This window comes from Ceratotherium simum, chromosome 4 (genome assembly GCF_057802395.1).
Source record: "Ceratotherium simum simum isolate JZ-2026a chromosome 4, ASM5780239v1, whole genome shotgun sequence".
NCBI classification, from domain to species: Eukaryota; Metazoa; Chordata; class Mammalia; order Perissodactyla; family Rhinocerotidae; genus Ceratotherium; species Ceratotherium simum.
In genome coordinates this window covers 4,107,939-4,134,576 of record NC_141903.1, presented here as the reverse complement: position 1 = coordinate 4,134,576, position 26,638 = coordinate 4,107,939, and the positions used below count along the sequence as shown (strand labels likewise).

General features: G+C 38.7%; 1 protein-coding gene across 5 annotated transcripts in view; it reads right to left on the bottom strand.

Annotated features, from left to right (window-relative positions):
• Positions 1–26,638, bottom strand: part of UIMC1 (ubiquitin interaction motif containing 1) — a 128,954-nt gene that overhangs the window by 32,025 nt on the left and 70,291 nt on the right. For all 5 annotated transcript variants that reach the window (XM_087429370.1, XM_087429372.1, XM_087429369.1 and 2 more), the window contains 4 exons: positions 25,536–25,600; positions 23,422–23,498; positions 19,353–19,450; positions 14,061–14,214 (listed from right to left, as the gene is read on the bottom strand). In XM_087429370.1, the coding sequence (XP_087285496.1) occupies positions 14,061–14,214; positions 19,353–19,450; positions 23,422–23,498; positions 25,536–25,600 (394 nt within the window). The remainder of the gene's footprint in view (positions 1–14,060; positions 14,215–19,352; positions 19,451–23,421; positions 23,499–25,535; positions 25,601–26,638) is intronic.

The window sequence follows — 26,638 nt, the reverse complement described above, 5'->3', positions numbered from 1 at the left end:
ATCTTAAAAAAGAACAAAATTAGAGAACTTTTGCTACCTGACTTCAAGATTTAATATGAACCTACTGTAATCAAGATATCTGTGGTATTGGTATAAGGATAAACAAATAGATCAATGAACTATAACAGAGAACCCAGACAAAAGCCCTCACTTATACAGTCATTTGATTTTCACCAAAGTAACCTAATGAGAAAGGGAAGTCTTTTCAACAAATGGTGCTGAAATAACTAGATAGCCATACAAAAGAAATAAACTTCAACCCTTACCTCACACCATATACAAAAATCAATTCAAGATGTATCATAAACCTAAACAGAAAACAATAACTATAAAAAAAATTGATAAATTAGACTTCATCTTAAAACTTCTGCTCATCAAGACACCATTAAGAAAATGAATAGGCAAGTTACAGACTAGAAGAAAATATCTGTACAACATATATTTGACAAATGACTGGTATTCAGGAAATATGAAGAACTCCTATCTCAATAAAAAGTCAAACAACCCAATTTACTAGCTTAGTGATTTTGACCAAGTTACTTACTTCTCCCTGGGGATGACAGAATCTAATTTGTAAGGTTGCTGCAAAGATCAGGTGAGATAAGAGTTAAGTATAAGTTCATAAGTGCTTAGTGCCTAGCACAAAGCAGTAGTAATAGTAGTCACTATAATTATAAAGACCAGGAGTACGTTATAGACCCATGAATTTCAACTTTTTTTTTTCAAACAAGAGAATCCGAGTTTCAAATAAAATCTCATTTGAACCCCAATACATAAAATACATAAAAGTAGAGCTCTGGATGAGGCAGATGATGAAGGTGGACTGTTATACCCAGTACCAGTCCTGGCTGCCCTATCCTTACCACACTTCCACAGAACCCTAGTGATCTACAAAACACATTCTGAAAAAGCAATGCTACAGAATTCAGGGACAGGCAAATTATGGGGTGGGCACCTGTTTTTATAAATAAACTTCTGTTGGAACACAGCCACCTCATTCATTTACATATTGTCTATGGCCGCTTTCGTGCTATGATGGCAGAGTTGAGTAGCTGTGACAAGGAACTGAGTAGTTGTGACAGAGACCATACCACCCGCAAAGCCTAAAATATTTATCTGTCCCTTTAAGAAAAGTTTGTTAACTTTTGCTTTAAAAGGGTACATTTTCTGAGGGCCTACCTGCATAGCACTGTATTAAGATGCTGTGGAGAGAATAAAAATGACTGTGACATAGTTACTATTAATAGCAATACTAAGCTTAAGTATATATATCATGAATGTTTCTTTCAGTCTTAAAAAGGAACTTTCTTGGGTTTGACTCTCCTGTAAATTAAGAGCCTGAGATATTAGCATCAAAAACTCTCTGCAATGTGTAAAGCTTGTTTGGATCCTGATTTAAATAAGCCAACTGTATGGGCCGGCCCCATGGCTTAGCGGTTAAGTGCGCGCGCTCCGCTGCTGGCGGCCCGGATTCGACCCCGGGCGCGCACCGACGCACGGATTCTCTGGCCATGCTGAGGCCGCGTACCACATACAGCAACTAGAAGGATGTGCAGCTATGACCTACAACTATCTGCTGCGGCTTTGGGGGAAAAAATAAATAAATAAAATTAAAAAAATAAATAAATAAATAAAATAAAAAATAAATAAGCCAACTGTAAAAAACAATTATGTGACTCGAGATTTGAACAGATCAGATATCTGATGATATTAATTTTTTTTAGGTATAATAGTATTATGGCTAGGTTTTTTTTTTACACAATCTTATCTTTCAGAGAAACCTAGTAAAATAATGAAATTATATCAGGGATCTCATTTGAAATAATCTGGGGAGGGAGGTTATGGACGAAACACAGATGAAACAACAGTGACCATAAGTTGATGACTAGGTGGTACATGGGGGTTCAAGGTACTACTATTCTCCCAATGTTTATGTCTGAAATTTTCTGTAATTAAAAGTAAGACAAATACACACAAAAAGTCATTTTTGCAAGACAATAATCAAAATTAAACTGGCCACTGTCTTTTCAAGAAACTGGTGTGACAGTCAGGCAGCACAGATATAAGGACCTAGAAAAAACCCCAAGAGGCTTCTTTCTAAATAATGATTAATGGCAATCAAATCCAGTGGTCGCATATTGCCATGAGAGTCTAAGTTAAAATAATACTAAATAAATTTCATATGGAGAAAAAACTCTGAACTTCTCTGAATTTTACTAAGTGGCTGCTTTATCAATGTTCCTACGAAAGTAAAATGGATGACAGTGGAGCATAACAGAAAACATACAAGCTCTTTAAAATGTTTTACAATATAATATGTACAAATGAATACATATGTGAATCGATCACCCAGCTTAAGAATTAGACTATTACCAAAACTGATTAGCTGTGTGCTTCTTCCTGATCCCATCTTCTGCCTCCACCCACTCCCTCAAGAAGCCTTTATTCTCAAAATTATGTTATCCTTACACAGTTTTACCATAAATTCTTAAAACAATATACTGACAATCATATTGGATTTAGTATTCTGAAACTTTTTTTTTTTTTTAATCTGAACATTTATGGATGACTCTTTGGAGTACAAGCTTTTGAATTAAAGCTGGTTGCATATCCCATCCAGCTCTCGCCACTTTCCAGGTATGTGATCTTGGAGAAATTATTTTCCTGTCATGCCTCAGATTCCACTTCTATAAAAGTAGAATAATATCTGCTTCAAAAGATGGTTGTGAGAATTAAAATAGAATATACAAAAAGCACAGTTCCTGCTCTACAGGAGGTGCACATAAATGGTAGCTATTTTGGTTAATGTTAGGTATAATTTATAAAGACTTGGCAAATTAAATCTTTTTACTTAATGGAAAAATAGTATCTTGCTATCAAGTGTTTCCTTTATATTAGGTCCTTAGAAAACTCATTAGTAACAAGTCAGTCTGTGAATGGTTAATCTCCACAGCCACCACCAGAATTAATTCTGATAGTTCATCTAATCCTATGACTTTGCACACATGCTTTTATAGAGGTGACTTATGTCACATCAACTGTTCACCAGGAAGTAGTCTGAATCTATCAAACTGTTTCTTTCAGTAACTGAAAAGCTGACAAGGTCAATTCTGATGAGATCAGATTACATGTTTGCACTCAGGGGTGAAGGATTCTAGCACTCCACCTTCCTAAAACTGACTGAGGCTTCTATGGTCTCCCCAAACTTTCCTCTGTGTGTGTCCTCATCTCTACACATGAGAAGGCAGACAGAACATAGCAATGAAGAACAATGCTAGCTCTGGAATCAGGCACACCTGGGCTTGGGCCCTGGGCTTTGCTGCTTATTAACTGTCTGATGCTGGACAAGTACTAAACCTCTCGGACACTAGTTTCCTCATGGGTAAAATGGAGATAACAATAACCCTTATCCTCTAAGGTAATTACAGTCCTGACTGTGGCTCTAAGATAGTTTTAATGGAGATGATTGATCTAATACTAATTCCTCAAACTTTCTTCTTTTTTAAAATGCTCTAGATGCATGAATTAAAAAGTGTGACTAGATCATGAAGTGAGAGAACTTCTCTAAAGTGGCTTTGGTTGTTAATATTCCTTCAACACATAAAGCTCTGGGTATTAACTCAAGTGTTAATAAGAGCTATTTTATTTTTCAAGGAAAGAATAAGCACATCTGGCAGAAGAAAACTGCTAAAAGAAATCCTGAGGCCTGGCTCTTCAGGAGCAAGGCACAATGAGTAGGAGTAACTGACACAAAGACAAAGTCAACGTTAAGAGGAACAGGATGGGAAGAGTGAAGGCACTGAGGACTCAAGCAGATATGGATTACAATCAGACTATCATTTCACATGCCACATCACACAGCAACTTTATGAACGCACCATAGTGGAGCTGATATTTTGTCCCACAGAAATGCTGAACAAAAGTTGTCAGAAGACAAATGAGGTGACGGGGTGGGGAGAAGACAGGGTAGGACGGACGACACTGCTGCTACATCATTAAACAAGAAGAGAGAGTTACATACAGCGGAACATAACAAGTCTGGGGTAGAGGTACTGGTCTAGCGTTCATCCTGTAGTTAAGAGCTATGATGTATTTCTATGTCAGTATCATAGGCTTTCAAATAAGATGGTGGCTTCCCCAGAAAACACCCAACAGTTCTGGGGTCAAGCCTATCAAAGAGGAATCTACTTTAAATATACCACTTTTGGCATCCAGCTGCTGCTGACAACCATACCAGGCCACTACCTCTTTCTACCTCTTAGCTTCCTCCTTCCATCATCAATGGCAATGAATTCTTTATCCTTTCTCCTTGCTGCCCACTCCCCCCTTAATTCTGCATGGATTCCAATACTGTTTTCCCTGTATCAGTGCCACTTCTATTCACACCAATTAGATCTTTCTGCAGGATCAGCACTGCTTCTACTTCAAGAAATAAAAGCTTTGATGGTGTTCACAGAAGAAGGAGGTTGCCGTCCCAGGCTGCATAAATCTGGAAACTTCGTAAGAACTGATGGGTGGGTGGAAAAAACCTGGAAAACACCTTTGAAGCAAAAGGCAAATCATTTATAAAGAACTTAAATAAACTGATAAGAAAAATATTATGAACCCAATAGATAACTGGTCAAGTTCAGAGAACAATTCTCAAAGAAGAAATACAAATGGGCTTTTTAAAAAAAGAAAAAAGTTCAACTTTACTACTAATCAAAGAAATATAAAGTATAATGAAATGCCATTGATTACCTATCAAATAGGCCACAATTTTTTTAAAAAGAGTATTTCTCCAGATGGCCAATAGGCGCATGAAAAGATGTTCAACATCACTAATCATCAGGGAAATGCAAATCAAAACAACACTAAGATATCACCTCACGCCCGTTAGAACGGCTATAATCACCAAGACAAAAAACAACAAATGTTGGAGAGGATGTGGAGAAACAGGAACCCTCATACACAGCTGGTGGGAATGCAAACTGGTGCAGCCTCTATGGAAAACGGTATGGGGATTCCTCAAAGAATTAAAAACAGAAATACCCTATGATCCAGCTATCCCACTACTGGGAATCTATCCAACGAACCTGAAGTCAACAATCCAAAGAGGCTTATGCACCCCTATGTTCACTGCAACATTATTCACTATAGCCAAGAAGTGGAAGCAACCTAAGTGTCCCTCGACTGATGACTGGATCAGGAAGATGTGGTATATATATACAATGGAATACTACTCGGCCATAAAAAAGACAAAATCGTCCCATTTGCAACAACAAGGATGGGCCTGGAGGGTATTATGTTAAGTGACATAAGCCAGAAAGAGAAAGACAAACACTGTAAGATCTCACTCATATGTGGAATATAAACCAACACATGGACAGAGAAAACTGTATTGTGGTTACCAGGGGCAATGGGGGTAGCGGGTGGGCACAAGGGGTGAAGAGAGACATATATATGGTGATGGACAAACAAAAATGTACAACCCAAAATTTCACAATGTTATAAACTATTAAAACATCAATTAAAAAAAAGAGTATTTCTCAGTATTTGGAATGGTGTGGTGAAAGGAACACTCTCACGTGCTACTGGTGAGAATTTAAATGAGTATAACCTTTCCAGAAAGCAATCTTAAAACCTTATACATATAATCCAGTAATGCCACTTTTAGTAACCCAGTTTAAGGAAATAATCCTAATCAGAAATTCAGACAATTTATACATTACAAGACTCACTGCTATTTTAGATGTGTTATCTTTAAGAGAAAAAAAAAAGGTAAAAAAACCCATGCCTGATAGTAGGGGAACACAAGAACCTGTCCTTGTTTATCACCAATCAGAAGTAACCCCTTCCTCCTTTGTGAGTGGTTAGTGCCGCTATTTTCACACTTCAACTGATTTGTATTATACTTAATTGTGCCCAACCTCTGTTTGCCTCAATGTACTGTGAATTCCCTGAATACAAATTTGAGGTCCCATCCAGCTCTGTATCGTATCCCTCACCACCTCTTGAGCACTCCCAGCACCTAGCACAAAACTTCACTAATAGTAGGACACAAAAACTTTTAAATTCAATCACTGTACAAAGCAAATTAATCAATAACTTTAGAGATAGTATAATTTTACACATATAAAGACATATGAATGCACATAAAAGACATGAACAAACACTAAATTTATAACCGACCTAATTCTACCAAAATTTGGAATAAACTCCATTCCACAAGATTATAGGAATGAGTATTAGACTGCAGTAGTCAGAATCTACAGCCACACCTTCCTGCCTGGAACACAGACGTGAGGTCTAGAGATGCAAAAGCTATCTTGAAACCACTTAGTCAGGAAGCCACAAGTCAAGAATTATAAAGCCAAAAGAGAAAAGCCTAAGTTCTCATTACATTACTGAGCCACTGCCTCACTCTAGATATTTTCTTATGTGAGAAAAAGAAACCCTACATGTTAAACCCATCGTTAATGGTGTTTTCTGTTATTGTGATCGATAGCGTTTTCTGCTACTTGTTCTAACTTACAAACGATACAAACCCATCCTCGGTTACAGTGACTAGACTAAGGGTGGACACAAATCAAATAAAGCCAATCAGAGTCTTTCTCTAGACTGACCTATGGTCTCAAGAGAAAGAACTCCTTTCTATTAAAGGCTGAAAGTCTACAGCTGCTGGCAGACATTTTGCTTGCCCCTTGAAAAAAGCCTACCTGTTGAATAAAGACAAGTGGAGTCAAAGGATGGAGAAAGACGTCATCTGAGCTCCTAGAGCCAGCTCCGCCTACAGCCTACCCCAGACTTCCCAATTATTATGCAAACTAACTTCTCTTTTTTGCTTAAGGTTACTTGAATTATATTTCCAACACTTGCATCCAAAAGAGTCCTATATACAACAGTAGGGTAAACATAAAAATAATTCTTTTATAGTTGAAAAAAACTTTGCCCCATATTAACCCACATAACTCAAGTTACATTTGTCATTCTTCAATTGCCTGCTATTTCCTTTCATAATGTCCACACTACAACCACAGTGAATCACTTGCTCTTTTCTGTACACCTTTCATATTTTTCTATATATGTGAATTTTGCCTACTGTTCTTTTACATCAATGCCCTTCCCTCTCAATATCTAATCATATTTCCTCTGAAACACCACAGGATTTTATCTGTATGTCCCTTAGTAGTTTTGACCTTGTATTACAGTTATTCATGTACATGTCTTATCTACTCAACTACACTGTAATCTCAGTGTGTTTAGATTTGTCTATCTCCCCACAGGTCAGTCTGTTTCCAAAATCCATGTTATTTCTACTAAACCTTGCTATTTACCAATTGTTAACACCTAGATAGTTAGGTGTCAATAGCAATATACTTAATCTAATCCTCCTGGGTACCACAAAAGCCACATTAATATAGTGAGAAGATTGAAGGGGGTACAAATTATATTCAGGTAGGCAAATAGAGGTATAAAAAACAGAAAAAGTCAACTTTGTCTAATTTAAGAAATGTTTTACTTAGACATGTTCAGGTCTGATGATTTTTGCTGAGTCACCCAAGTCAAGCGTCTTTTAGGCCTCAGTCCTTCTCTGTTAGCTCTCAGGCAAATTTATAACAAGTACTCTTACCTCCACCCACCCACTTACCCACCATTATTATTCCAGGAAATATCCATGAAGAGAAAATCCACTCCTGGCAGTATCTTGACTCTAAGCCACACCCCTGAATCTAGGCCCAAAGTGTATATACAGTTAATGCCTTCAGCTTCCCTAACTCTCCTATGGTCTATTTCTCACCAGCTTATTCTTAACCACATTGACTCTCATGCCTTTCCCTGCCTTTCATCTTTCCCTTAGCTCTACCTGGCTGATGGCTTATCTTTCATGTATTAGCACTCAGAAACACTACACAGGCAGGAAGTATATTCAATAATAACAGCAGCTACCATTTACTGAATACCTATTACACGCTAGACACACTGCTAGGTACTTTATAAAGTGTCTCTGATTCTCATGACAATCCTGATGATGTCAGACTTATTTTATAAACAAGGCACCTGCTCCTCAATGAGGTAAGTTGTCAAATATTACCCAGCTGACAAGTATTACAGGTGAAATTTAAGTTTAGATCTGCCTAGTTCCAAAGCCTGTGTTTCGCCCACTCGATCACACTGCCAAAAATAAAATGTTGGCTGTTCTCCCAGCTTCCACCCTTGTCCCCCACCCCAACAATCTATTCACGCCGCAGCCAGAGCGATCCTTTGCTCAAATATTAATTCATTCTCTGCACAAATCCCTCTAAGGATTCCTCCTTTGCTCAGAGTAAAAGCTTGGGTCCTTACTGTGACCTAAGAGCCCTCTCTGGTCTCATTGTTTATCTCTCCCTCATTTACTCCACTCCAGCCACACTGGCTTGTCATTCCTCATATACATCAAGCCTGTTCACACCTCAGGGTCTTTGCACTTACTATTCCTCTGCCTGTGACACTCCCTCCTCTCCACTTCGAAATCCTCTTAGCTTATTCCCCCACTTCCTTTAGGTCTCTGCTCAAATGTCACCTTCTCAATGGGATCTTCCTTGACCACCTATTTTAAATTGCTGCCTCCTGCCCTCAGTACTCCTATCCCCTCTCTTCCTTTGCTTTCTTTTTTTCTCCAAAATACATATCACCACTTGACATACTGTATTTTTATTTATTATCAGTACCCCACTACTAGAATATAAGCTCCATGAGAACAGGGACTTTGTATATTCTGCTCACTGTGTCTGGTATATAGCAAGTCCTTAGTAAATATTTATTGAATGAGTAAACGGAGAGCTTTATTCTTCCTAGGTGTTTAAATAAAAATGGTCTCAAAGACATTTTCCAGAAAGCAAATTCAAAGGCAACATACCTTTGTCCTAGTCTAGATTAATTCAGCAAATCCTCTCCCCTCAAACAATACCTTTAAAGAACACTCCCTCTAATTTGTGTGTAGTTGTGAATAGATAGCCATGTCACTGAACAACAAACTGAGCAGACTGAGCCAACTTAACCAGAGTGTAGTATTATAATCACATAAAACTTACAGCAAAGTTCATCAGACACATATTTAATGATATGCATAATTGTTATTGTGCTGCACGGTAACTAGGCATAAATGGTAGACACTTCTTGTAAATGACTCTAATTACTACTTCTTTTACACAGCCAAAGATCCTAGCACAGGGGCCGGCCCCGTGGCATAGCAGTTAAGTGCATGTGCTCCGCTGCTGGCGGCCCGGGTTCGGATCCGGGCTCGCACCGATGTACCACTTGTCAGGCCATGCTGTGGCGGCATCCTACATAAAGTGGAGGAAGATCGGCACAGATGTTAGCTCAGGGCCAGTCTTCCTCAGCAAGAAGAGGAGGATTTGGCATGGCTGTTAGCTCAGGGCTGATCTTCCTCACCAAAAAAAACAAAGGATCCCAGCATGTCTTGGATCAGAATCAGGGAAAAGAGGAAGGAGGGGAAAGCTGGATACTTAACTCTGGGAGGGGTAAGTCCTCTCTCTTATGCTATCCCCTTAGGCACTGAGCTGATGGTCTCCCAGGCTGGGTTATATGTTTTCAAGAGTAACTCTCTCCCCTCTATAGTAGGAGAGGCTTCCTTTTACCACAGATTAAAAAATTAGGCTGGGGGCCTGGCCTCTGTCTCCAGTAATAAAGCTGAGAGGAACCAGAACAATCACTACTGTCTCTGACATGGAAGACCGGGGCAGGCAAGCTGGTGGAGAAATCAAATAAAGACAGCAAACTTACTGAGGACCTACTATACACCAAACACGCTAGTAGGTACTTTGCATAATTCCTTTAACTACTTCCCCACCCCACCTACAGCCCCACATTTCTGTTCCCAGCAAAGTGGAGGAGTAAGCAGAGAGTGGGATAGTTCCACTGAGGACTCCCTGCTCCAAATTCTTTCATAGGGCCTAAAATGTCACCAGAGAGGGTAATTTAGGTTAGCAAGCTAACACTACTAGGAAGATTAAGAGGAAGAAGCTCTTGTTTAGTGGCTGCTTCCCTTGCTTCCTCTCTTATCTAACCCATATGAGGATAAAGGGCCCTCTACTTTCCTACAGGTTTATCTAAACCTATGCAGCCTTCCAGCCCAACTAAGCCCAGCCTCTCTGAGACATCACCCCTATTCACTGCAGCTCTTTTTCCTACTGCACTTACTGTCAGGGATATTCATTTGGGTACACGATCACTCACTTTGTAGCATCTTGTAATTAATGTCCTAGGTTAACAATTATCTCCCCAATGAGACTGCAAGCTCCTTAATGGCAGAAATCTTGTCTTAAACTTCTTTAGTAACCCACACCATTAAAAAAAGTGTTGCATAAGTATCTGGATGAATTCAAGTTAAGTAGGAAGGCAATAGGTGACAGGAAATTTTTGGTTCTAGGTAGACAAGTTGGTGTTGAAAAGAAGTTTGTAGTATTCTAGATTTGTCTTTATTGTACTTCTGAACTAATTTTTAAAACAAATTTCCCTATAAAAAAGAAAGTGTGACTGTCACTTAAGATACAGCAGACATCTTTGGATGGAGGTCTGAGACATTTGGATCAGAGCTATGAGACATACAGTGCCAAGCATATAAGAGCTTGCAATTCTATCAGAAAACACACTTACATCTATGTCTGAAAGAGTCCTCAAAACTAGAGTGTAAATCAAAATGAGTAGCATTAGGCAATCACTGACCCTTGGCCCAATGGAATAAAGAGAACCTGAAAGGCTTTCCCTGAATGAACGACAATGCAAGTCTCAGTCTACTTTGCCCGATGGTGTCAGCTTCTCAACAAGTTCCATGATAACAACCTGGTTCTGGTGGGATAAGTCTGCATTTGGTTTGAGAAAACTCAGAAACAAGCCTCAATCAATTTCAACAGCAAGTATCTGGGGCTGTGAGTTGCCCCACCACACCCTAGTAAGGAACAACAGATTTAAAAGCAAATATCATACAGCTGAAAGATGTCTGACAGTAATGAATACCAAAGCTACCTGTTTAAGTACAAACTATCAGAGTTCAGTCTGGAAATGTCAGTAGGAGCTACTCTATGCTACTCCTTACCTAATAACTCTGACCAGAAGAAGGTCATCTATTCCTAGAGCTCAAGGGACATTCAGCTTCTCAAACTCATTTATTTCTCTGGACCTCAATGCTGAGTAGGTTGTTGACTCAGATAACTAATTCCAGTCGGGTAAGCACGTTTGGTAAGATAGACAAGAATAGTTTCTTCCTTCTCTGGTCACCAAATGCCCAGCCTAGAATTCTTTCAGTCACTGGAACTCAGCTAAAAATCAGACTAAAGAGCAATGTCAAACTAAAACTAAATCTAGAATCCTAGTCCTTCAGTGCTCTTCTATTAAAAGGAGTTGATGACTAGATTTAGGTTTTCAACTTTCATTCTATTTAAAAGACTACAATGCTATTCATAAAGACCCTTAAAAATGATGACAAAATCTTCTTTTTTTTTTTTGTGAGGAAGATCAGCCCTGAGCTAACATCCGTTGCCAATCCTTTTTTTTTTTTTTTTTTTTTTGCTGAGGAAGACTGGCCCTGGGCTAACATCCGTGCCCATCTTCCTCTACTTTATATGGGATGCCGCCACAGCATGGCTTGACAAGCGGTCCATCGGTGTGCGCCCAGGAACCAAACCTGCGAACCCCGGGCTGCCGAAGCGGAGAGTGCGCACTTAACAGCTTGCACCACCGAGCCGGCCCCAGTGATGACAAAATCTTTGACCTAGTAATTCCACTACTGGGAACAGTAACAGTGGCTAAAAGTTTTTAAGTACTTACTATGTGCTAGGCACTGTGCTAAGCACTTACCTTAAAATATCTCATATAACCTGAAGAAAACTGAATAAAGTAATTACTATTATTTGACAGATATATAAAGGGAAGCTTGGAAACTAGCACAGGGTCACACACTACTAAGTGACAGAGGTAGGACTCAACCTCAGATTGACTGGACTCTAGAGCCCATCTTTTTTACTACCACCAAACTAGAAGTATATCCTTGGGAAATAACCCTAAAATACAGCAACAGCTTTAGGCATAAGAGGCTCAATGTCATGTAAGTATAACACGGCAACTTGAAGCATTCCAAATACAAAACAGTTAAGTAAACGGAGGCAATTCAGATTACAGAATATTATGTAGACATTAAAAATATTTTTACACATAACTTTCAGTGATATAGGGGAAATTTTATGCTGTAAGTATAAAAGAGGCACATTTGAACAGTGATGTTTTAGTGGTGAACACAATGTAGTCTATACAGAAGTCAGAACATAATGATGTACACCCGAAATTTATATGTTATAAACCAAGGTTACCGCAATTAAAAAAATGGGGGAAAAAAGCAAAACACAAAATTTTACATATACTCATCAGAGTTCAACTATATAAAAAATACATCTGCACACAGAAAAATATAAATTTACTACTAAATAAAAAAGGCAAGTTGCAGAATAACACATATATATATAGCATGGTCCCATTTATGTAAATAGCGCCTGACTCATTTTAAGTATTCAATAAATGTAAGCCATTATTATTATTATTACAGTGAATATGTACTACTTCATAATCAGAAAGATCAACAAATTTATTTAATTTTTTTTTTTTAATTTTGATTTATTTATTTTTTCCCCCAAAGCCCCAGTAGATAGTTGTATGTCATAGCTGCACATCCTTCTAGTTGCTGTATGTGGGACGCGGCCTCAGCATGGCTGGAGAAGTGGCGTGTTGGTGCGCGCCTGGGATCCGAACCCGGGCCGCCAGCAGCGGAGCGCACACACTTAACCACTAAGCCACGGGGCCGGCCCAACAAATTTATTTAAATAATAAGTTTAAGTACTTTCTTATTTAATAAATAAAAAGGGTATTATTTCAGAAAAATTAAATAACATGTGCCTTTCTTTCCTAGAAATCTTAACTTATAAAATACCTCACAATTATACAATTTCAGATTAAACACCTCTAAGTTATAGGAATCACGTAGCACTAAGAAAAATGTTGCAACACTTCCAATCATCCAAGGTATGGTTACATTCAGCATGTTGGACCACAGAGAGCTGGGCTGATACTATTACACTTAAGAGTTTAAAGTCATAGACAGAAAGGCAAGATGAGGGCTGGAATTTCAAGGACTATGACGAACAAGCAGATTCTGTTGGCCAATATCTCACACTGCACCAAAACTTAAGACTTTTGGTGCACTCTTTTTTTTTTTTTGTGAGGAAGATCAGCCCTGAGCTAACATCCATGCCAATCCTCCTCTTTTTGCTGAGGAAGACTGGGCCTGAGCTAACATCTATTGCCAATCCTCCTCCTTTTTCTCCCCAAAGCTCCAGTAGATAGTTGTATGTCATAGTTGCACATCTTTCTAGTTGTTGTATGTGGGACGCCACCTCAGCATGGCCAGACAAGCGGTGCGTCGGTGCGCGCCCGGGACCCGAACCCGGGCTGCCAGTAGCGGAGCATGCGCACTTAACCACTAAGCCACGGGGCCGGACCCTGGTACATTCTTGAAGAGATAACCAACAGCTCCAGGGTGATGCAGCAGAGACACGTAGGACATGAATGGAAATTAGGAATATTTTTCAGCTGCTGTATTTAGGTAGAATTTCCACATACACAAAAAACCCACAAGGGACTTATTTTGAATGAAAAATGGGAAACTCTAGAACTTAGTTCCTCAAGTTCCACAGGAGTCTCAATATTTGAATATATAAGTTGAAATGCAAGATCAATGGCATTGTACTAATTTTTGGCCTACCTATGGCAAAGAATAAGTTGAAACATTAAAAGATGAAAGATTTTTCTCTTCCCCGTCTCCTTTTGTGCAACAAAATAGTATACCCACCCAAGTAATAAAGAACATGAAAAGTACTAGAGAATTAACTAGATAGAAAAAACAAAACCAAAAAACCAACAACTTTAACTCCGAAGAATAGCTGAAGAAGAGTTTCCTGCACTGTATTGTATAGGATTACAAAACCATCACACAAACAGAAAAGAGTCTGGCTGTCCTGCTAAGTCTTTACCTGTATCTTGCCCCATCAGCCCATTGCAGTACATGGCATGTTGCTCGATCTTTGTGCGGGGAAAGCCTCGGCCACATACTGGGCAGGATACCTGGGTAGTGGATGAGAAGGTAGAAGTAGGTATTTCCTTCTCTGCATCTTCCCTGTTACCAACCTGAAAAACACGACAATGGCAACTGTAACAGCTTTACCTTATAAAATATCTTTTCCTTCAAAGAACTGCAAGAGACTCGATCCCATATTTCATTTACTTACAAAGAGACAATACCAATCAGTGTGCCAAATTCAGGACTGAGGACTGGGAGATACATTAATACAGTTAATACTTATTCAGTGCCTGTCTACTATGTGCTAAGCACTCTGCAGGTAATACTCATTTAATCCTCATAGTAATCTCACAAAGGTATTAAGATACCCTTTTTACAACTTAGAAAAGCATTGTCCAAAACAGTATAGCAACTTGCCCAAAGTTACAGAACAAATAAGTGGCAGAACTGAAATTCAAACCAAAGACTATTTGTCTCCAAATCCTGAGGGCATTCCTCTTTCTCACACTGCAAGGCACTGTCCTCATTGGGTCTGTATGCTGTGTCTGCCGTGTTTCAAACAATCTGTATATCAACAGCATGTTAAAGACACTTTTTCAATCTCACAAAAGAACTGTTGGGGCTGGCCAGGTGGTGTAGTGGTTAAGTTCACATGCTCCACTTCGGCGGCCCGGGGTTCTCAGGTTTGGATCCCGGGCGTGGACCTACACACCTCTTATCAAGCCATGCTGTGGCAGGTGTTCCACGTATAAAGTGGAGGAAGACGGGCACGGATGTTAGCCCAGGGCCAATATTCCTCAGCAAAAAGAGGATTGGCAACAGGTGTTAGCTCAAGGCTAATCTTCCTCACCAAAAAAACAACTGTGATAACTGTGACTTCAGACATAAGGAGTTAGAAAACAAAAGAGCTCTAAGCAAAAGCAGCACAACTAAAATTTAAGAACCTAGACCTCAGCTTAGACTAGTAAGACATATCACCTCCTGTGTTTTCTTTGTGACTTTTGGATTGAAAGAGAAAACACAACTAAGACCCAAATATTTTTTTTTTGGTGAGGAAGATCAGCCTTGAGCTAACATCCATGCCAATCCTCCTCTTTTTTTGCTGATGAAGACTGGCCCTGGGCTAACAACCATGCCCATCTTCCCCTACTTTATATGGGACGCCACCATAGCATGGCCTGACAAGCGATGCATTGGTGCATGCCTGGGATCCGAACCCAGGCCGCCAGCAGTGGAGCACAGGCACTTAACCGCTACGCCACGGGGCCAGCCCCGACCCAAATACTTAACAAGGCCGAAAGAAAAGTCATCAAGACAATTCTGCCAAAGCCATTCTTATACCTTATCTCTCCTACTCCTCTCAGTGTTTTATTAGTCATCATTTTTCCTGTAGTTGCCAGTGTCTCTAAGAGGCAGTTTTATTTTACCTTTACAGGTCAGAGCCGAGAACCCTGCAGGGATTAATTCAACAGTATGCATGAGCACTGCAGCACTACTGCCTAACACTTGCTTCAAAGGACAGCATGTCCTATCCAATCAATGTGAAACTGTCCTGCATAGCCACTGCTTCCATTTAAGAGCAAGGAGCACCTGGACTGTCATTATGTCTTACTATAGGGGAAAAAAATAAACCCTCTTCTGGTACAAGAATAAAATAGGACCAAAACTGCAATGGGTAGATAATTTGAGCTCTGAGCCAACTGTTTTTTGTTTTTTTGGTCTCCAAGTTTAGGCCAAAATCTACTGCTTGTGAATGTGATTCACGGGGGGAATGTGAATGGACCATCTAAATACAAAGTCAAGCAGTTTCTACAACTGCCAGAAAATGTAGTTTTCAACACACCTGCCTTTTACTTAAGAAGACATACTCTGAAAGGGTATAATAGTATCTATACTATTCCAGGTTTGGCCAAGCATTTTCCACATCCATCCCTCACAACAACGCAGAGGTATCACTAGCTCCAGTATTACAGAAGAGAAACTGAAGCGTGGAGGGCAAAGTAACCTGCTGATTACAAAGTTAGTAAGTGGACAATCTAGACTCAGACCCAGGCCTGTGTGGCATCAAAACCTTCAGTATCTCCATTCCGCCATGTTGTGGCAAAAGCAAAAAGTACCCCCTCCACTTTGTTTCTGGAAGCTGACCACGTCACGCATTGGGAGACTATCTGGTTCTATTATTCTTCTCTAGAAGGTGGGGAGAGTCAAGTGCATCTGAAAGTTCTAGGTGATATAAATAAATTCCAAGCTTAGTCACTGAGCTTCTCACAAACCTAGGTCCTCTGTTCATAAATCTTACAAGGAAAAGTTGTCTTGTTCATGCAAAACCATTTGAACAGAGGGGAGAAAAATCAATATACCCTAAAATTCACAAGTAGCCTTGAGTTACTGAAAGTTAGCGGCGATTGGCATTCTAAAGTTCAGTAAGTACAGAAATGTTATATGACATGAATGTCACTGGTGCTCACACCAGCACTATACTCCTTTGTATTCATCACCAGCTCTATAAAATGCAGAGAATGTACCTTCAAATATTAATGTATTCAAGAGGGAGTAGTCTATTATTGTCTTATTGTGAATACAACACCACTTCCAATCACATTCATAAGCAACCGAGAGGTTTCTGAACATTTTTATATTAAAATAAGATTCTTTCCAGCACCATTAAAAAGGTCTATTTAAATATCAACTACAGTGGAGGAACCTCAAGAGGAAAAAAATACAAGCGAAGCAGCTTTTATTAGAACCATGCAGTCAGAGATTCGGTCTCTGCAGAGCTGCTTCTATTTCTTTTAAAATACTATACAGTCATTTCTCAAAAAAGGTACTCGGACACTGAGACTCGATCTCTTAAAGGTTGGTCCCTACCTTCTGGCCTCAAAAGAAACCTCACCTCAAGAACTGCATCCAGTGTGAAAATAAAAGTATGTCCTACAAATCATCAACTTCCCTACCCCCTCCAGTTTACGTATAGTTTAGAAAGCTATTTGTTTAGATCTTTCCCTTCTTATCACAGGACTCTTAACACAGGTTACTTAAAAACCAACTGACTAAACTGACTGAATAACTTCTATTAACTTATCTGAGAACAGAATATCTGAGACTCCAACTAAGGGAAACTCTCAGGCAAGATATTAAAAAAACGTTACTTCCAAAGGAACCTGACCACTGCAGGAAATCAAATCAAGAGGGATTACAGTTCCACCATGGGTATTCCAAATACCTCAAATACTGTTGAGCAATTCTGTCGTTAGTAAGCTAATAACTGAACAGCCACAATACATTACAAAGCAGTAAAATATTAACTGGTTCCACATGCATACTTCTACCTGTGCCAAATATCTGCTACGTGTTTTATATTCTTTATCTTATTTAACCTTCAGAGCAACCCAGTAAAACAGGTTATTTTTGTCCCCGTTTTACATATGAAGAAGTGAAATTCAGAAAAGCATTCTTCTTCTATGCTTCCGTAATGCCCTAGGCATCTCTCTATCATTACATTTGTCAGCCCACATTATAATTATAATTATCTGATTATGTGTCTATTTCCTCCCTCACCAGGACCCTTTAAAGGTAGGGACTATTTTTTTCTTATTGATCTCAAGAGTCTAAAACAATAACTGGCACACAGTATACAAACCATAATGTCTGCCAAATAAATGAATAAAACAATTAATTAAATAATTTGCCCAAGGTCACAAAATTAAGTGGTGGAGTTGGGATTCAAAGCCATGTCTTCTAATTCCAATGCTCAAGTTCCTTGCACTAATGACCCTATATACAGATTCCAAGGGCAAGAGTCCACACCTATTATGATACTATCTTTGTGCACGTAAAATGTTCAGATTCTATCTTTCTATTAAGTGACTTGTAACTAGTAAGTGACTACTCAACAACTTAATAACTACAGTATCTCTAACTTCGTTTAACAGAAACTTCTAAGACTAGAGACATCCACAGGTATCAGCAAACAGCAACACTGAAAAGAGGACATTCAATGTGAGAAAGGCCATACAATTCTATCCATTTGATATGTAGTTGTGCAGACATATACACTATAAATTCTAAATAGGGTTCATGCTCTTTGCCCCAAACAAAGAACAGTCTCCTTTGTAGTCATGGATGGGTAAGAAATCAGCCTTGATTAACTAAAGGCTTGCAGGGCTTCTTCTGTATGTTAAGATGACTAACACTCTGTTTCCCCATTACCATTTAGAAGGTTCTGGTCCCTCCCTGGGAAAAAGACCTGAGGCCATTTTGACAGTATCTAGCAGAAATCTGTCCTCAGTTGCTCTGCTGCAGGGAGTGTCATCATCTTTCCTACCCCCATCGGCATCAGGGAATCTTGGTCTGTCAGCTGTGACAGATCAGGTTCCAGGGAACCAAGCAGTGTGCATGATTCATGAAAGCAGAATTTCTACCCAGTTACCTGCAGTGCAGAGACTAGAAGGGGATCTAACTTCTACTGTAAAAACTATTTTTTAAAAATCTAGAGTATAAAAAGGAATAAGAGAATGAAGCCTTTTTAAGGTGCTCAGGATAAGATAGGATACACAAATGTAACCAAAATCTTTATTTCCACAGAAAAATTAGTTTAATTCTCAGGCTGCTTTCCACAACAGATTTTAAAGATTTTTCTTTATTGGTAGTTCTTGGTAGTTAAATTGTTTTGTCAGACTCAATATGAAAAATATACATTAAGAATCTTAATCTGAAGTATGAGCTTTTATCAATCAGCTTTACGGTTGATGAGAGATATCTGAAGTTAGGAAAGGTAATACTGCAAATACAGACTTGCTTATTTGCATTTCTGATCATGTCTAGAAATTAGGGCTGAAAGTTATTTCATAATATAAATATAGTGACTTTTCCCAAGGTTATTCATCTCTGTTACTTATCAGTATATAATGGAAAATATCTCAGACTTTGGAGACAAATCTATGTTCAAATTCTAGTTCTACCATTATTAGCAGTTTGAATTTGAGCAAAATACTTAAACATCCTAAGCCTCTGTATCCCCATCTGTAAAAGAAATAATAAAGCATACTTCAGTACTCAAGCAATGGTAACTACTGTTATTTTTAAAAACAGTGAACTGATCTTAAATATAAGAATCTGTCTCTGAGATAAGTGTCCCAAAAATTACAACCCTCCGCCACCTAAACTTTTTCAGCCAAGGTCAGTGTTCAGAGAGAGGACTACCAGTAGGAAGAAAACACTGAGAAAAATTATAGAGAAAATTCACCTCCTTATCTGCCATTATTAATTCATCCAGGGTCTCTCTGCTACCTGCAGAGGCTTCTCTTTCAAGGTCAAAGGTTTCAGGGGAACTTAGCTGTGTCTCTGTAATTAAAAAAAATTAAAATCTCATTAATTTTCAACTTGATTTTCATAGTTAAAAAAAACAAATACTTATTTCCCCTAAAGCTTAGGGTATGATAATACTGCAGTGGCAATACAGACCTAATTAGTTTCTTCTTAAACCTTTACTAAGGCATAATTTACATACAACAGAATTCACCAATTTTCAGTATACAGTTTGATGAGTTTTGACAAACGTATACAATTTATATATGGTATCATTTATACTACATGACCATCATAATCAAGACGTGAAGCATTTCTAGTACCCCCCAAAATTCTCATGTACCCCTTTGCAGTCAATCCCCTCCCACTTGGCTCCTTGCAAGGACCAATTTACTTTATGTTCCTATAGTTTTGCCTTTTCTAGAATGTCATATAAACAATATCATATAGTGTGTTGTCTTTTGTGTCTGACTTCTTTCATTTAGTATAAAATGTCTGAGAAGCATCCATGTAGTTTCACATATCAGTAGTTCATTCCTTTTTACTGCTGAGTAGTATTCCACTGTATGGATATATCACAATTTGTTTATCCATTCATGAGTTAATCCATCTGGGTTCTTTCCAGCATAGTTCTGGTTGTAAATTATATGTATTTTGACAGAAAACAAAAACCTGCCAATGTTAGTTCTGAGGTTAAAGGGACGATCAGAGAAGACAAAAACTGGGAGCAGAAATAGGAAATACATTCTAGACAACAATATGCCTTTAATACATTCTTTACGCAACATCTATTAATTCAACAAATATTTACGAACAACAAGTTCCAGGCACTGTACAGGCTACTAGCAATATGGAGATGTTAGATGAGGTCCCTCATAGTCTAGTTCAAGGGTCAGCAAACTATAGCTTGTAAGCCAAATCCAGTCGGCTGCCTATTTTTGTAAATAAAGTTTTATTGGAACACAGCCACACTCATTCTTCTTTGTCTTGTCTATGATTACTTTTGTGCTAAAATGGCAGAGGTAAGTAGTTTCAACAAAGGCTATATGGCCCACAAAGCCTAAAATATTTACTATCCAGTCTCTTATAGAAAAAGTTTGCCAACGTCTGGTCTAGACATCTATCACTTAAGTAACAAAAGAACAGTAACTATATTTCAAAGAAGGAAAATAAATCTGGAAAAGAAATTTATCTCAGAACACAAATCCAGTAAGTTCTCTGTTATCTACACTGTACATTTAACTGGTACTTCTGTACTTCACAAATACAAGGAATAGCCAATGTTGGGCAAATAAAGTACCTAATAGATACTGACGTACCTGATAGATACTGAAGTATCTTCTCAATCATCAAAGAAGGATTAAATGCATTTCTAGTGTTAACTATATTTTAATGCATATTTTTTTCAAAAGTGGATACACACAGACACACAGATTTTACCACCTTGCTGGAAAAAGGAGTACAGTACCTAAACTTCAAAATTTTCTTTGTCAAGTTTCCCTAAGAGATATTACCAAAAAAGAACTGGCCCTGTCAGAAAATAAGAGCCACTCACTGCTTGCACTACTATAATAATAAAAAGTCTTAAACTTTCTGTGAATGGCTGAAATGTTCAACTATAAAGACAACTTAAGAGGGCATTAGCCCCTTAGAAATAAATAATGCCAGTAGCATGTGCAATATGGGCATGAATCCTCCTCCTTCAATAAAGTGGATAACTCTAAAAAGATGTTATAATTTTAAACATCAAGACCCCTGGAACTGTCAGAAATAGGAGACAAAATAAAACAGCTAAGATGAACTACTTACAGTCAATCTGTGTTTCACCCATTTAGAACAAATTTTTCAGACAATTTAGATGCATAGCTTCTAAATTATATATTTAAAGAGAGACTCAGGAGTCTGGCTCCATGGAGATGTAGTTATATTTTCTTAGCAAAAGAAATAGTAACGTAAGGGAAACCTTTTGCGATCTCATTTAGAAGTGGTTATGTCAGCAAATAGTTGGACTTAATTAGCAGGCTAACAACAGCAAGTCATGATCATAAAAGTTGTCTAACCTCAGTCATGAAGGGCTTGCTTTTCCCTCTCTCATTAACTAGGGCTTTCAAGACTATTATATTTGCAGGTTGCTCCTGTGAGATCCTAGGGTGACGTCATATGCCATCATCCTAAACAGATAGAATGAGGGACCTCCCCCAGGATGGCACACCAGCAGTATCAGACAGAGTAGGGGGAAGTTTTCTTTTCACAAAGATAGCACAGCATTCCTGAGCGCTCCTGCCAAAACTGGAGCACTTGGTAGTGGGGTCTCTTAGGGGATATCATTAGGCAGTAATCCAAATACATTTCAAGTGAATTAAGAAACCACTTTCAAAAAAACCCCAACACAGTTAAACAATTAAAAATAAGTAAAGAAAGGCCTGTATAATATGCTGCCAAATGTTTAAAAATATTTACATGACTTTCCTGGACTAACATGTAAACTACGGTTGAGCCTTTGTGGAAAAAACTTGAAAAATAAAATAAAATAAGAAAACTACAAGTCTCTCTGACCCTGACAGGTTATACAAGATCTAAAGGAAAACCAGATATGACTTATGGTAACGTCTGTACAACACTTGCTGTCCAAAGAGTTTAAACATTAACAGGAAGTCCCTCAATCTCACATGAATGAAGTTACTGATAAATATAAAGGGCCCCACTTTTAAGAAAAGACACAAAATAAAATATAAGCCAAAACAAATTCCTTAAAAAGTAGTGGTTCATATCACAAAATGACTTTTCATATTATACAATGATTTTGTGTGTGTGTGAGGAAGATCAGCCCTGAGCTAACATCCATGCCAATCCTCCTCCTTTTTTTTCCCCTTTTCTCCCCAAAGCCCCAGTAGATAGTTGTATATCACAGTTGCACATTCTTCTAGTTGCTGTACGTGGGATGCCGCCTCAGCATGGCCGGACAAGTGGTGCGTTGGTGCGCACCTGGGATCCGAACCCGGGCCGCCAGTAGCAGAGCGCGTGCACTTAACCGCTAAGCCATGGGGCCAGCCCTACGATGATTTAACTAAAGAACTCCCTTCTGGGGCCAGCCCCGTGGCTTAGCGGTTAAGTGCGTGCGCTCCGCTGCTGGCGGCCCAGGTTCGGATCCCGGGCACGCACCGAGACACCGTTTCTCCGGCCATGCTGAGGCCGCGTCCCACGTACAGCAACTAGGAGGATGTGCAGCTATGACATACAACTATCTACTGGGGCTTTGGGGGGAAAAATAAATAAATAAATAAAATCTTTAAAAAAAAATAAAAAGAACTCCCTTCAATAGTAGGTAGTTTAGCTCATTTACAATTATTTTGTGTATCAAAAAGCTATTGAAGTGCAACTTTGAATGACCATCTCCTGTAGCTAAAGCAAGGTACACACGTCTTTTCATCTCTACAATTAACAAAAAGCAAAGTACACTACTTAACCAGGTTAAGTGTCTTGTCTGAAATTAAAAATAAGTCAATGACAGAACTGTGCACAAAATTCAATTTGTGGACTCCCCATGAAATAAGGAGTGAATGGCAATGTAAAACTAACTAGTAAAAGGCTCTGAGAAAAATCTGCTTAATGACAGGCAGATCTGAAGACAGCCCAACTCTGAGAACCCATAAACCAAAACATAAAGTACTCTGGGCTCTGAATGTACAGTTAAGTACTATCTCTGATGCTTTGCTGCCATCTCTGATGAGGCTGGTAAGCAAACAAGCAGACAAAAGAGCCATGTTGATTTTAAAACTAAAGTATCTCTAAGAAGAGAAAAGGTTGAGAATCAGAGCCAACGTCCATTAAAATAAGTGTGTGTATGTACGTAAGTGTACCTATGTATGCATGTGTGTGGAGATACACACACATCAGTCACACATAAACCTCCTGAGAGTGGGTTGGAAAAGTCAAAAAATTAATAGGCACAAAAAGGTATATAGCTAGGGATCATAAAAACAATAAAATCACAGTGGGGTGCTTACCAGGACACACAGTGATTTCTTCTGCAGAACTCTCTGGCGTAAGGACTGAGCTTCCCTTACCGGTCAAAGCAGCAATGCTGAAAAAGAACCAAACCCCAAGTGAATTCCCAGTAAAATAAATCAGAACACAGGGCCAAAAGCAATGGTGAGTCATTCACAAAGCCACAGGTAATCTGATACCTGCTGTCCAATACCACAAAAGCACAACAGGGAGGCAAGGAATCAGTAGTGAAAACTCCAGTCTAGAAACAGGAAAAATAAACATGCTTACAACTTCGGTTCCAGTGAAATCACTGAATGAAAAGGACCCCGTTTTGGAATCTTTGCAAAGGAAGGTTGAAGGGTAAGGACTAGCTACGAATATCACAGAAGACAAATACTCTACTCCGATATAAGGATGTCAAAGGTGTTTCATAGCCTCCATCTCAGCCTTCTGAACGCTAGAGACTTGTAAACTCATAAGAGAAGATATGGCGTCTTCTGACAACAAACTAGCTTTTCCCTCACCCTGCAGTTAAATTTCCTCTTTATCTCAAGATGTGGCTTTCCAAGCAACAAAATAAGATACAATTCCAAACTGCCCTACAGCAAAAATCTGTCCATACAAATTGAATATCTCTTCTGAGAAAAATATAATTATGAATGGCTCCCCTCATCTAATCTTCTGGTTTACCCTGCCTGTTCATGGAGTGCAATCTCTTCCTGACACAAGAATACATGGCTGAGAGATCTGAGCATCTGAGCTAGCCCCCTCATGCTTCACAGAGCTTTATGATTAGTTTGATCAAGTACGCAAGAGGATGCTTAAAAACACAAATCCTCACATCAACCAAGTACCACAGAGAAGAGAGACTAACCACCACTGATTTATGATAAATAACTAAATCCTGATAGGAAACCACAAGTGATTTCACTCTCTAAATAAAACATCTCATAGTATTTGTTATAAATCCAAGCCAGACACAGTTTACTCTGCATGTAACATTAGGGTTTTATTCAAAGCGTCCATCACAAAACAATTTGCTGACATTTATAAAATGGGCTAATCAATTTGAAGTCAAACCACATTGTCTGCAATTCCAACTCTCTCCTGGTGACAAAGCGTATAATCATTCATTAAAACCTACATCTGCTCTGCACAAGGCTCACCACAACAAAGCAGAGAGGCCTGCAAGAAGCAGAAAGCCTACTCCAGTTAAAACCACTTCCAAAACTGTCTTAGCAGGAGAATCAAACCGAAGCCATATTCTTCAGCTCAGAAAGAAATACCTAGGAGTATCAACTTAACCAAAAGCCTAAGAACACCAACTAAATTACAGGAAACGGCAAGTGGGGCTCCACTTCCATATGGGCGATGATGGTCACTCAACTCAAAATTAAGCTCTTGAGTAATCCCCAAAGGTCAACTACTGGATAAAAGGGAAAAGTAATTAGAAGCCTGATCCAGTTAATAATGCCGTTTGTAACCAATCAACCACTATGTTATTATTAAAGTGAGAAGACTTAAGAAGGTAACCCCATCAATCAATCAGAAAGAATAATTGAGGAGGTAACGCAAATACAACCATTTAAGGGAAAGATGAGATACAATCAGATTAAAAGTGGCATAGGATGGGGAGTGAGGGTGATACAGGTTCTGTGTGGCCTGAATAATATGGAGGTTTCAAAGAGGATGAAAGTCTTTAAGAGTAGACTTATAAGATATACATGGTTTGGATATGCAGATAAAATAAGCAGAAGGAACAAAGGGAGAAAGGGGATAGGAAGACCAGAAAAAACATAAAGAAATAAATCTAGAACCTTCAAATTGGCATAGGAAGCTAGTGTAGTCAGAAAAGTCACAGGATGTAACCACTTTTCAGGAATAGTGTAAATGGGATTTGTGCCAAGATGGCTGGATTGGACAAGAAAATCTCTTCCACCCTAACATTCTAGGCTTCTATGAGATGCATATATGAGACCTGGGAGATAATGATTTCTCCTAGTCTTTGCTTATAAAAGAGCCAAAAGATCCCTGACAAGCTCTCCCTGTACAGTCTCACTCATGTTGTTCATCTCTCTTACTCTGGCACCCTGAGAGAGGAATTCAGACCCCTAACAACATATAATCTTACCATTGTGAGGCAGGTACAGAGTTTCCTTCTTCAGAAGTTTCTTCAACAAACAGCCCTTGGGAAGACTGCAAAGAAATACACAACATCCTAAGTATACAGGCAGACATAAACTGGTTTCTCTTCCTTTTTAAAAGAAATTTAATTGTTCAACATTATCACTCAGCAATTAGCAATAAGAATAAAACATTTTACATAAGCCAGTAAGTTTCAGTATTAACAGCATATCTTGTGGAGTCAGAAGACTGGGATTTACATCACAGACATCACCTACTAACTTTGTAATCTTGAGTTAGTCACATCTGAATGTGCTTCCTCATCTTAAAATGGGTATCAATGATCACCTCACAGAGTGTTACTGTGAGAATTAAAAACATAATATATGCAATACACTTTGTAAAATGCAAGATATATAAAATTGGTTAGTCAAATGAATGATGATTTCAGAAAAGCAGTTATAAAGCTTTTATTGTGGAAGGAAGAAATATAGAGAAACGTTCAGTTTTCAAAGGAAATACTGAGTTGGGAAAAACACTGCAATCCACGAAGGAAGCTTCTGGACACAACCAAGCCATAACAAAGGACATCCTAAAGGGAAGGTTATAAAGATTCCTGTTGCTACAAAATCCGCCACTATGGTTTTCATGTCTAGCTATAGGAATATCTTTTAAGAAATGTAACAAATAGGGATTGGATAAGAAAAAGATTATTTTCTTTGATTAATGGTAGAGTTGGTACAAACCTCAACTCATTAAAAGTAGGAAGAGTGTAGAAAAAAGTAGCTACTGCTGCCTTAGAAGGACTTCTAATGAAGTGCCTGGGCTGTGAGGCTTCTTCCAATAGATGTAAAGCTACTGGGTGAAGTTTTCAGGGTCTCCTAATAGGATATAAATAACCTACACAACTTAGGCATCTCTCTACCACTCAGGTAAATGATGAAATATACTAAAAATCAGGAATAGCTGAGATGAGCCTTCAGTCAAAGGGAAGATAAAGCTGCACAATGATTGGGAATGTAGTCATTATGAAAAATGAGGGTTGAACAAAACTGTCAAAGGACTAAAATACAACAGCAATAAATACTTCACCTGACTATTTGTTTGAAC